Source organism: Rhinolophus ferrumequinum, chromosome 21 (assembly GCF_004115265.2).
Source record: "Rhinolophus ferrumequinum isolate MPI-CBG mRhiFer1 chromosome 21, mRhiFer1_v1.p, whole genome shotgun sequence".
Lineage (NCBI taxonomy): Eukaryota > Metazoa > Chordata > Mammalia > Chiroptera > Rhinolophidae > Rhinolophus > Rhinolophus ferrumequinum.
Window position 1 is genome coordinate 19,102,328 of NC_046304.1, and position 14,166 is coordinate 19,116,493.

The window sequence follows — 14,166 nt, forward strand, 5'->3', positions numbered from 1 at the left end:
AATCTGAAAAGAAATCGCCTCCTCTATTCTTGTTTCTAGTCACACTGTAATTCCAATTTCAGTGTTTCCAAACATATGAAAAATATGAAAAATCCACGAGCCAATACTATAAATTAGTTACTATGGTCATGACTAGTGATATTGCTAGAGAAAACTGGGTTCTTTAATTTTTGGTCAAGAAATGAAAATGAAATGAAAAACCTGCCTTGACATTCTGATTTTTTTCTTAGATATGTAAAAAACCCAAAAAGCTACCTTTAGAACACAATTGCTGTTCACAAGGAGATTCCCTGGCTTAATGTCTCGATGTAAAATGCCAGCTGAATGGAGATATTTCAAACCTGAAATAACAAACAGATTTAATTGCAGATATGTAATTCCTTTTACTCAATCAGTGATTTGGGGAAAACCAGAGAAACAGAATACAGGATTTAAAATTGTTCCTTAAATAACTGCATAATAAACATCCTTAAAAGCTTGACTTAGTAATTTTGCTACAGTAAAACAGTGTCATCAAAGTTTTATACAATCTAGCGATAATGTCTATAATTCAAAAGATTATTTAGGTTTAAGTACAGATAAGCTTTTCAGGCACTGGAGTTAAGGTTGACCATACCAATATCCTCGCATTACTCGTAAGTGAGGCTAGTGGAGCTTTGCTATTTATACTTTCAACCTGTGATCCTGAGCAGTCCAACAAAATAGTTCCCATTAATCAACAGGGACTCTTTTTCCTGGGACAGGCATTCATTGATGTGACAGAATTCAGAAAATTGCCCAGGTTTATTGCTAGTATTCTCCACAACTGAGAATCAACATGGTAATTACTTTCAAAATACTTTCGACATCTTAAAAGACTGGGGGTGGGGGCTTTAGCACTGCTAGATAAACGTCACAGCTTCAAGGCTGTCTTGTAAATAAAATATAGCCATAAACCATATTTTTTACAAATGTAAAAAAGATCTAATATCCAATATGTTCTCTCTACCCTCCACCCAATCACTAAATATCAACAATCGATGGAAGGTGAACTTTCTAGTGTTTATGTATACACGTTTTAATCCTTTTGGCAGATGCTTTTCAATTTTTATAAAGAATGTCTTAATCCTATGAATCTTGGGGAGGGAATATTTTTCTATGTCAGAAAGGTGTTTCGGCTTTAAACAATTCTTCATTTGTAATAGCAAAATTCTGAAGGACACACCCAATGTCCAGGAAGAACTCCAATGATGTCTGCCCAAATTGCTTCTCTATCAAGTCAGTACTCTTTAATGAGCCAGATTGGAGATTTAGCTGGCTGTTTCTATCAGTCTCCTCCATGCTTTGGCTTTAAGAACCATTTTGTTTTTCTAGAGTTGGACTCAGGTATGCCAGCCAACACTCTAACCAGGCCCACCTACTGCTGGCTTGAAGGAAGGATGACATGCACAGGAAACACAGTTACTTTTCAACTTGGTGATCTCCTAAATCGTGACTGCTTGACAAACCATCTTGCTTATTTACCTCTGTAGATTAACCCACTCAAAAAACTAATGAGTTAGACAGGGCCTTCTATTTCATCACTGAAAATAAGAACCATGTGGCCAACCTTAAAAGCCTCTAATTTAACATCAAGTACAGAGATTATTAAATAGACCTTGGGCAAAAGAAAAAAAGTCTTTAGGGAAGAAGAAAGCCCTGGAAGGACAGATTAGTTAAAAGTTCAAATGAAAAGCAAAGCAAAACATTTCATTTATGCAGCGACAGTACCTTTTTCTTCATCAAGAAAATCTTACCTCGCAAAATCTGATAAAGAAAAACTTTGACATGATCTGAGCTGAGTGGTTGAGGAGAGACGATAATTTTATGTAGGTCACTCTGCATCAATTCTGTGACAACATATCTTGAGGTATAACGTTAAGGAGAGTTCGGAGAATTCAGCCCCTAATGCCCTCAAAGTAAGCACTAGGTATAAAGATTAACTTGCATTCTTAAGGCTGGAAAAAGCTTACGAAAAAAAACAAACTTCTAGACAGTGTAACAGAGGTGAGAAGCCAGCCCTCAGAAGATGAAACGCTGCCAAAATTAGAGCATATACTGTTTAAAAGTTAGTGGAGTAAACAACCAAGTGACTTCTTTATACTCCGCGTTACAAAAGGGAAAATAAGGGTAGTTTTAAATGAGTCAGGCCAGGAAGAGTGTAAAGACCAAACAGTCTCAGGGTTTATGCAGACATATTATTGGAGGGCCCTCTGAGGGTTGGTGGTCTCACCCTCGGCCACCATGGCACCAATGGAAAAGATGACAATTTACCTATCAACTGTGGCTCAATGTACTTTATAAAGTATGGTAGTCCTAAAAACGTGTAAAATGGCTAGTTCAAATCCAAGTCTCTACAATCCTAATAATTCTTTTATTACTTAACTTTTTATATATTTTGCCCTTACTAAACTTTACGCTTCCTATGCTTTGTACTGTGTTATATTCTCAGGGTTTTGCTCAATCAACCAACACATGGCAGATGAACTCTTGCAGAGGTAATGACTTTTGCTATATCTAGAATAGGACAGATTCAGGTCTTACCCTGCCCACAGTCAAGAACTACTCACTAAGTTTGGGTGAATTCTATGATTTAAGTACAGTCGTGCACTGCTCAACAATGGAGATACTCTCTGAGAAATGCATCATGAGGCGATTTCATTGTGCAAATATCAGAGTGCACTTACACAAACCTAGATGGTACAGCCTGCTAGACCTAGGCTGATAGTGTGTATATATATCCTATTACTCCTAGGCTACAAACCTGTACAGCATGTTACTGTATTAAATACTGTAGGAAACTAACACTATGGTAAGTATTTGTATACCTAAACATAGAAAACATACAGTAAAAATATGGTACATAAGATAAAGAATGGTACACTTGTATAGGGCACTTACCACGAATGGAGCTGGCAGGACTGGAAGTTGCTCTGGGTGAGTCAGTGAGTGAGCAGTGAGTGAGTGTGAAGGCCTAGGACATCACTATATATGAAGATTACATTAAATTTATAAAAAGATATTTTTTTCTTCAATAACAAATTAACCTTAGCTTACTGTTCTTTTACTTTATAAACTGAAGTTTTGAAAAAACTTTTCAACCCTTTTGTAATAACATTTAGCTTAAGATACAAATACATTGTACAGCTGGACAAAAATTGTTTTTCTTTATATACTTGATAAGGTTTTTTCGTTTTTAAGATTTTTAATTTTTACAAAACTTTTTTGTTAAAAACTAAGACACAGATACACACATTAGTCTACGTGCATAGGCTAATATGCCCATATAGGGTCAGGGTGAGGGTCATCAATATTTCTGCCTTCCACCTCCACATTTTATCCCACTAAAAGGTCTCCAGGAGCAATGACACAAATGGAGCTGTCATCTCTTAGGATAAAGGACCTGTCTGAGGCTCTTCTTGAGGGGGTTTCACGCTTTTCAGAAATATGTCTATGGTGGTTTGCTTAGTTGCTTTTTTTCATCACAGATTTGCTTATAAGCAGGTAATGTGCCATGAACACTGTTCTTTACTACTGTATTTGTGTGGGCAAGTAATTTTCCTCCACGATCAGCTTATCTAGAGTTTCCAAAAATTCTTCAGCGGCCTTCACATCAGCACTTGCAGACTTACCAATGACTTGCACATTATGTAGTGAACAACGACTCTAATCATTTAAAGCTCCCAGAGCTAGCAGTAAATTCAACATTGTAGTCAGGTCCGGCCTTTTCTTTCAACATCGGAAACAAACTTTTTGCTCTGGCCGTGATCGTCATGGCGGTTAGAGGGATATGCTCCTGTGTCTGGTTTTCAATCCAGCTCATTAGAAGTTTCTCCACATCTGATATGGGACCTTCTCGAATTTTTGTTAGTCTGGTTGCCTTCAATGAAGCAGATCCTTTAACAGCTTCTGTCACTTTGTTCTCATTCTTCAAGATTGCAGCTATGGTGGAATGGGACATGCCTCACTGGTGAGCAATAATCATCACTGATTTTCCATCTTTACAATCCTTAATCACTTTTAATTTCGTTTCCAGGACAATCACTTGACATGGCTTCTCACTGGCAACTAGCAATGCATTTTGTACACTTAGGGGCCATGATGAATAAAACAACACAAGATTAAATCAAGCACAAGAGAAAATGATGCAAACAAAAACCGCGGTAAACATGAGATACATGAGGCTGCTACTGGCATAACACAGCATACTGTCTAAGAGCAATTTTTTTTTAACAAGTCGAAAGTACACTCTAAAAATATAGTAAATACAAAAACCAGTATCACAGTTGTTTATCATCATTATCAAGAATTATGTGCTGTACGTAATTGTGTTGTACTATGCTTTACCACGACTGGCAGTGCAGGTTGGTTTACACCAGAATCACCACAAACACGTGAATAATGTGTTGTGCTACACATTATGATGGTTATGATGTCACTAGACAATAGTTTTTCAGCTCCACTATAATCTTACAGGACGACTTGTCTTATATGTGGTCCACTGTTGACTGAAACACGTTATGTGGCACATGACTGAATTAACAGAAAATCCTATTGGTTCTTTCAAAATTTAGCCATAGAATTTGACGTCTCAGCATGTCAGCTGTTACCACACTGACCCAAGACCCCTACATTTCTAAAATACAGCAGTCAGAATAAATATTTTACTGTTATGTTTTTATTTTGTCTATATATTGACAGTACTTTATTATTTAGAAAATATAATTTTTAAGGTTCTTACGCTCTTAGGGATGATTTGTTTATCCAAGTTTTATTAATCAAATTCTCTCCAAAGAAATACATTCTACTTCATAATGAAGGTTAGTGAGGAAATGAGATTTGGCATGTAGAATTTCTTCTTATAGGACAGTACAGAATGTTAGAATCATTCTATAAAATGATACACGTCATCCAGGTTAGATTTAGTTTTTCTTCTTAACAGTTTTTTCTTAAAAATTTCCAAACACACAGAAAACTTGAAAGAATTAAAGTGATCAAACACACACACACACACACACACACACACCACCACCACCACCACCACCACCACCACCTCCACCACCATCACTACCACCTAGATTCTACACTTAATATTTTGCCGTTATTTGTTTTAGCACACATTTATCCATGGCTCTTTCCATTCATCAATTCATCTTATTTTTTGTATGCATTCCACAGAACAATCTTTTCGAATGGAAGTCAGATTACATCCTTCTTCTGCAAAAGCTTCCCACTTCATTTAGAGTAAAAGTCAACATTCCCATTTCATTTAGAGTCAAAGTCAAAGTCCTAAAAAATGTCTGTACAGGGCTGTAACTGATTGGGCCTTCTTCTCTGACCTCCGCTCCTATCACTTCCTTCCGTGCTTATTCTTTGAACAAGCTAGATACCCTCTGCCCTTAGGTCTTTGCTCTAGCTGTTTCCTGAGCCTGGATTGTGCTTCCCCAGACATCTACTTGGTTAACTCTTTCACCTCCTCTGTGTTTTTGCTTGAATCTTGTTTTTCAAACGAGGCCTACCATGACCACTCTAATACTGCGTCCTGCACACCTTATCCAATTGCTACCCCCTTGCACAGCTCTACTTTTTCTTTTAATACTTATGCTATATAATTTACTTATTATGTCTATTGTTTGTCTCCCCAACCTGCTCCATGAGGGCAAAGGTTTTTGTCTGTTTCATTCACAAGTTTATCTCAAATTCTCAGAAACAATGCCTGCATATAGTAAGTCCCTGTAAATATCTGTTGAGTGAATGAACTATTATTGAGCACCTACTCGGTACTAGCCACTCTACCAAGTATTTAAAATATATCACCTCATCTAATTTTCATGACAATCCTACAAGGTAGAAGTTCAATCTTCAATTATAAATGAGGAAATTTAGGCTAACAGAAGGCAAGTAACCTGCCTAAGGTTACATAGTGAAATTTAGATTTGACTACGTTTAAAATTGTTTCAATGGCCCCACACAATTTCAGATTTTATATTTTTAAAAACTGTAATAAAATATACTTAATGTTCACTGTATTCTTTATAGAATTTCAGCTAATAAATGCAGAAGCTATGATAGGTTAGGGAAAAAAAATCTCTGTTTTGCAACCTCTATTATCATGCACGTAGGCACCAATTATGGCTGCTAAAACCACTTGAAAGGGATGAGACTGACATCATCTCAACCCACCACTTAATCTTAATAGCACTTAATGTGGGACAAGATATTATGTCCCTATGATATGCACACCACTGCTTAGAAAGTACTCATGTCTAAAAGAACCTTAATATAATCAATCCTCTAGTTCTAATGACCAGTTTACTAGAAATATGAGAAATAAAAACCCAAAAGTCACCATGAAGAAGCAATCCGCCAAACACATAATGTTGATCATTCTTGGAAAAATCTAACAAATCAATGGGAAAAAAAGGTGTCTGAGGGGAAGGGAAGGCAGAAATGAATGTTTTTAAGGTCCTTATCAGTTAGAAATGTATATTTAAGTATTTATAGGTAAAATAATGTGATCTTTGGAATCTACTTTAAAATACTCTAGCCCTCCTTTCCCTCCCTTCTCAATAAAAAAGGATAGAGAAAATGAGATTGGCAAAATGATTAATAATTGTTGAAGCTGGGTATCAGGTATATGGTAGTTATTATACTGTTGTCTCTACTCTTGTGTAGTTTTGCAAATTTCCAAAATAGTTTCCAAAATATCCTTCATGGTAGAATACTAGAGAAATGCAAAGAAGTCAAAGAATATAAACACAACCCAGAATCCTACTTCTTTGAATTAACCTATATATGTATAACGTCTGCATGAAAATGTTGTGTGCATATATATGTATACTTAAAATTGGAATTATAATATACACATGACTTTGCTGCCTGTTCTCTTAACATATAAGCAGTATACCATTATTAAATATTCTAATAAAGCAAAATTTTTATGACTGTATAGTGTTCTAATGTATGGATATTATAATTCATTTAACCAATCTGTCATTGTTGAAAATCCAAGTTATTTTAATTTAAAAACACTATTTTGAATAACCCTGAGATAAACATTATATACTGTGTTTCCCTGAAAGTAAGTCCGGGTCTTATATTAAGGTTTGCTCCAAAAGACGCATTAGGACTTATGTTCAGGGGATGGCATCCTGAAAAATCATGGTAGGGCTTATTTTCTGGTTAGGTCTTATTTTGGGGAAAACATTGTGTGTGTGTGTGTGTTTATGGCTTCATGTGAATCTAATTATTTTCCTAACAACATATTCCTTGAAGTGGAATTATGGTGTCAAAGTAGATCATATCACACACATACACACACACACATTCACACACACTGGGGGTGCCAAAAAAGGTACACATTTAAGAGATATCTATGTATTACTTTTCAAAATTGAACTGAATTACGGTAGCAATGTGTAGTATGACGTTCGCTCAAAAGATGGTGTTCATCAAACGGATGGCTAGCGTCATTCACTGTATTATGATTTAAAAACACACGGTGCTTTTTTGGCACTGTGTGTATGTGTATACACACACACATACACACATTTTAAGAAAGGAAAAAACTTATTTTGGGGAAAACATTGTATTAACATTGTATTAAAACATTGTATTTAATTGTATTAAAATTGTAATGCTCAATATATACCAGTAACAAAAGATGAATACAAGTCACATTTGACTTCTGCAATTACAAGAGGTGCTCAAAGTGGTTACCATCAGCGTCCAGACACTTCTGATTACAGTGAACTACTGCTTGAGCAATGTTGACCAGTGTCCACTTGTATACATTTTTTGGCATATATATATATATATACATATATATATATATACATACACATATACACACACACACACACAGTGGGTGCCAAAAAAATGTATACACATTTTAAGAAAGGAAAAAACTGTATTAATATATATCAATAAGAAAAGATGAATACAAGTCATGTTTGACTTTTGTAATTACAAGAGGTGCTCAAAGTGGTTACCATCAGCATCCAGACACTTCTGATTATGGTGAACTACTTGCTTTAACAATGTTGACCAAAGGTTAACATCTCCTAAAATGTGTATACATTTTTTTTGGCACCCCCAGTATGTATGTATGTATATATGTATACTCTCAGTATGTGTACACACACACACACACACACACACACACACACATTCACTTAAAACATCTTGTGAACATCTTTCCATGGTATATAATTCTTATCATTTTAAGTGCTTATGTAATTTTACATAATATTTCAAGACTTAAGCAATCCCCTACCACTGGACGCTTAGGTTATTATTGTTTGACAGTAATGTAGCTCTGTGGGAGGACTTAGAGCTTTATAGTTCTGTTTCATGAGAGATCCTCAATTATATATAGATCCTCTCTCTTGGATTAATCCATTTCTCCAGAGGACAGCCCTCCAAACTTCCGTTTTAGAAGGCACAGGCCAGGTTGTCATGGTTCTGTAAGAGTGGAAGAAGGCACCAAAGACACCGTAACTCAGTTCATGCTGTGTCCAGAGAATAAAGCTTTAGTCTTCTGCAGGACAGAAGCTCTGAACATATTATTTCTTACACAGGCTTGCAACCAATCCTATGTTTAGGCCTACCTGCATTCCTACTTTTTGAGATATTTCATGTCTCTAACTCCTGAGCTGTTCTGATGTTCTGTAGCAAGAACCAACCTGTTTCTGGGTTCTCACTACTGCCAGCATAGGTTTCTGCCTCTTTTAGTTTTTAACCCTTTACTGACATTTTAGGGGCACTGCAGGAAGGACTGGAAGATTTGTGTTCTATCAACTGTGTTTTCATGTTGAAAACTGTTTATATGTTTATTGGCTACATATATGTGAGAGTATGAGAGAGAAAGAGAGAGAGAGAGAGAGAGAGAGAGAGAGAGAGAGAGAGAATTGTTCTTGTCCTTTGCTCAATTTTCTATTGGGGTGACAACTCTTACTTGTAAGAGTGCTTTACATATTAACCCTTAATATCCTTACAAGATTAAGATAACTTAATCTTTAAATTATCAAGTTGAATTCATAGTGTTGATACTTGAAAAACTTTGCTTTGATTTCAGGAACAAACTGAGACAAAAGCCCCCAAAACAAAGAATAAGTATGAAATAATATCATATGCTTTCTTCTAATAGTGACTACATTTTCAAAGAAAGGGAAAAAGGAAAACACTGGCTGGCATGGGACCTGTTCTAACCAGGTATTTTATAAACAATTACTCATTTCAGGAAAGAAAGTTCTTACATTTAGCATTATGAAACATATGATTTCCAGATCAGGGTGGTGTTGACCCTAAACCAGCTGGATTTGAATCGACAATTCTGGACCATTGCTGACCCACAAAAATAATAATTTCATATAGTTCAACCTAAAATAGAGCAAAGTATTACCAGATATCAAAAAATTGAAAAGCAATGTGTTCCAAATGAATATAGAGCATGATTTCAAATGGTACGTCAATTCTTCTATACTAAGACTACATACATATGTGCTTAATTTCTCTCACAGGATAACTTATTTCTCAAAATAGAAACCACCAGATAGTCCCTCTGCTAAACACAAATGACTAGATCACATCACTGTCCTCAGGATCTGTGAACTTGACAAACCTTTCATTCAACTTTGCGTTTTAATACTTAAGAAAGAAGAGTTTAAGAGTGCTACTTTCATATCTCTGTTTCTTGAGATGACAGACTGGGTTAAAAAAGAATGGGGGTTGGTTAGTAAACTCTTAATGGAACCAGAAAGTCCAGGGCAATACCACAAAGAGCCCCTGTCCACCTTTACCATTTTGTTTACCTTTGTACCGAGATGATTTCTCTTCCTCCAGTATCTTTTAAACATAAAAGACTGAACAATTTTAAATGTATGATTTTTACAAAGTAATTAGAACGGCCAATCCACAGGCATTACGTTTTGTCAAGCTTTAGTTTAGCAAGTAAATTCTTCATTTTTCACTCCACAAGTAAAACATTTTTTTCTTCACAGAAAACAAGCTAACAACCAGGCCGACCTTTTTACAAATTTACTTTTCTGGAAAATACAATTCCTGAATTCGAAGATTTAACAATATAGGTGCAGAAATTCAGAAGCAACACACACCACTTTATGAGAAGGTTTCTGCTTCACTCTAGTACAAATCCTCTGAATTCTCAATCCCCAGCATAATTTCTCCCAGATGTCTCAACTAGTTGCCATGCCAACTAAAGCAGCTTAAATTAAATGAGGGGCTGAAAAGGCACCTGCATCACTCCAGGTCTGTTGTGCATTAAATAAAGCTCTCTTGACAGGGACTCAGAGATGCCATTAACTTGAACAGCAGCTATCTGATTATTGTTTCTGAGTAATTTAATGAGGGTCTCCAAACAAGAGGAAAAACAGGGTGCTCTTTCCATCTCCCAGTTTTTCTAAATAGGACAGCCCCTCCACAGCTGATGTACCCACGGGGTCAACGACTCTGCTATGGCCTTTTAAGTTACCATTGGGTAAAGGTAAAATATAGGACCAAAGTTAGGGTTTTCAGGAGAATATTACCAGATCAACCATTTTGCCCTATTAAAACTTGTCATTAAAATCATGATCGTAAAAAAGGCACTGTGCATGGTATGCCAACCTCAAGAGTGATTTGAACAGCCTTGCTATAAAATAAATTGCTGCTGATTGCAGCAATTAGTTAAGTAGCTCCATGAAATATGGATTTCAAAAAGTACTGATTTGCTTCAGAAAAAAGAATGATGCAAATTAACAATTATAAATGTATGGGGGGGGTGGAGCACGGCAGCGCCGATTCCTCTGGGGCCTGAGAGAAACAACTGTTTGTGTTGTTTTAAAGAGTTAATTTTTGGGGGGAGGGGTAATATTGACGTGTTAGAAGCTTCTTTGTGACAGGGTAGAAACCAGTCCTTTCGCTGCTTTCTCAAATATTATTAATCACAGGGGAATATCACTTAATAGAAACACAAACTCAGGGCAGAGAAGTTCTTTTACTCAAGATCACATTCCCAGTACGTAAAAAGACAGAACTACCCCAGGTTTCCTGACTCCTAGTCCAGTGCTCTCTATACCTCACCCAACTGCTTCTCATAGAAGCTTGCCTACTATTCCCGTTTCTTAACCAAATATCACAGTATGCAGATTACTTTAAAATAAAGAAAAGCTGAATTACTTCTAATGATGTGCTATGAAGAGAAGAAAAAGAGAAAGGAAGCTCACTTTTTATTGAAGCTACTACGTGCCACTTTCCATGTCACCTTACTTAATCCTCATAGTATCTAATGTGTAACTCCACTAGGCTGGGAGAGGTTAAGCTGCTGACACAGAGCTTGGGTGCAAACCTAGGTTTGTAAAGATTCTGAGGTCTTACTGTCATGCAGGGCAGCCTGCAGGGTCTCTGCTCCTGCTCCCCACATAAGAACGCAGGATGTGGTGAGGCCAAAAAGGAACACCCACAGAGCCATTGATAGGGGAGTCATACTAGTATATTCTCGCTGGCGGCACTATACTCTCACTGGAGGCTGGATCCACACTGTCCGAAACCCACCATCCTAACTGCAATCCGCGCTTGCCAGCTCAGCCACCATCTTCTTGCCAGCCCCCATTTTCTGCTAGCGTAGCGACGGCAGTTATATTAGTGGCCAATGGCTCACTGGTTACAGCTGATGGACAACTAGCCACAGCTGATGGCCATCCAATCACAGTTGATGGCCATTTACTACCTGAGCCAGCACCTTTCCACGTGAGGCCGAGAGCCTGGAAACTGCACTCCTGGCTCTGTCCCCACACTGACCCTTTCCATGAAATTCATGTGACTGACATTACTTTCATGTTACAAAAATCAGGTTTCAAGGAAAATTTAGAAATTTAATACTTCATTACATGATGCAGCTTTTAGAATCTCTCCCTTGCCATGTGTTTTCAAATGGGAAGCCATTTCCCATTTTTCAATATTCTGCTGTTCTAGGTACTGGAAATGCAGTGGTTTATAAGAGTGTCCCTGCCCTCACTGAGTTTATAGCCTAACAAGGGAGATGAACAATTAAACAAGCAATTACAATATAGTCACTCAAAGATTACAACAATGTTATGGTCGTTAATCTCATAAAGCCCCTTAGACGCTGCTTTGGAACTGAATACGCCAGCTTTGCCCTCAGATAGCCAACAAAAATAAAAGCAACAAAAAGCACAACCACTAGATATTCTTCTAACAAGACAAATCTCTAAGTTATTAGAATTGCTAAATTCTAGTAATTATAGAGATTTAAACCTTTAAACATGTAAGAAACCATCAAGATTTCTTCAGCTCCTACTGAATTTCTAAATTACAGGCACATTCTAATTGGTAATTTACCTGTATCTGTAAAAACATATATACTTGCATTTGGTTTTCTAAAATGGTTCACCTTAAAAATTAACAAAACAAAACAAAACAAAAAACACCTGAGAAATAACAAAAATAAAAGCAATGAACATTTACTGAGTTCTCACTATGGGCCAGGCACTTTCTAAGTACTTTATATGAATTCTCACAAGTGGTAGGTTATTCTAAAGAACTAACTGTTTTCTTTTTGAGTTTTAGTCTTTCCTCTTGGAAGGAACTGAATCCAAAGTAACTGCCCAAATCCACGTAAGTACTCTTCTTCATTTCTTCTATAACCTGAATTGTAGTCTTCATTCTGTCACTACCAGGCCACAACCTCAAATAAGAAATAATCCCACAGTTTGCAGAGGAATTATCTCAGTTTACTGAAAAGTATTTTTGAGGCTACTTGGTACCACTTTTAACATAGGTCCCCTCATTTAATCCTCGTAACAACCTGGGACTATTCCCACGTAACAGATCTAGACTGGAGGTGAAGAAATGTCAGGTTGAATGCCAAGTAATGATATTCCTCTTGTCAACAACTGAAAAATAATACAAAGGTTAAAAAAAACCATACGGGCAAGTTTTTCTACCTCGTTCTCTCTGTTGCCTTCCACCTGCTGAGCATTCACTTCCTTCAAGTTGTATTCCTTTCACCCTTCTTTAGTCAAATTATAAAGCTAAAATTGACAAATAAACACTTTCCTGTATCTATGAATCATATACGCTTACTTGATATTCCCTATTTTTATTCCCTATTATTTTCATATTCCCTATTATTTTTTTAATAGATGAGAACTTAAAAAATTACAACATGTCTGTATAATAGGGACCCCCTGCTTTGTGTGTGGTAGGATGGACGGTAGGACTAGTGGCCCTTGAAATTTAAAAAAAAAAAAAAAGAAAGAAAGTCTGAACTAGAGATTGCTGGTAACATAGGACAGGCCTTTGGTGGAATGTCTAAGTTGAAAATATAAGTTTGGGAAATAATTACATACGGTAATAAACAATAATCTCTACTTTTTTTATGAAATGAGATCTGCCACAGATAGGGTATTCATTTTGCTTTTGATTATAATCTTTTTTCTTTGCACAAAGTTTTTCTTTTATTAAAATATTTTTTCATTTCTTTCCTTCTATTTTGAAAATCTGGATATTGCCATTATGGTAGCATGTCACCATTAACGGGGTATAAATTCAACTTTAATGACATGACACTCTTCAGAATAAGGCACATCAGGATTCATTCTGTACAATAATGAACACGAGAATTGTCAGTGCACAGTCCCAAACGTAACATGCAGGAGACCTGCCAGAGGAAGAAAATGTGTTCAGGTAGGACAGAGTTTGAAACATGAATAAACAAAAATAAGGAATCTTCTGAGGATCAAAGAAACGAGGTGGGAATATATTAGATATACCAGAAAGGCAGAGAAGAGAGAGGGCTGTTTAGAATTTTAAAGTTTTGTACAATTTTCTTTGATGCAAAAAGGATTATGGGCAAGAAGACTAGGTAACTCATCTAGAGCCTGGGAATGAACTACCACTCAATGGCAAGCCTCCCCTGGCCTCCTGTTCCAATTAAAACAAATCTGTACTATGATCAATATTTGTTTAACCCACCTCCGAGATGCTGTGTCTATTTCAGGAAGTAATTTAAGGATGCATGATAATCAGCCTCATGCCAGAAAGCCTGTCAGAGGTAATTCTGCAGAAAAAGCTACACAATCACCACAGAAACAAATGCTGACACCAAATTCTGACCTTTAATTATGT

At 36.5% G+C, this 14,166-nt stretch overlaps 1 protein-coding gene across 1 annotated transcript in view; it reads right to left on the reverse strand.

Moving 5' to 3' along the window:
- Positions 1-14,166, reverse strand: part of NLK (nemo like kinase) — a 144,963-nt gene that overhangs the window by 26,113 nt on the left and 104,684 nt on the right. The window contains exons 4-5 of the mRNA XM_033091110.1: positions 1,776-1,882; positions 256-341 (exon numbers count right to left, since the gene is read on the reverse strand). Coding sequence (XP_032947001.1) covers positions 256-341; positions 1,776-1,882 — 193 coding nt within the window. The remainder of the gene's footprint in view (positions 1-255; positions 342-1,775; positions 1,883-14,166) is intronic.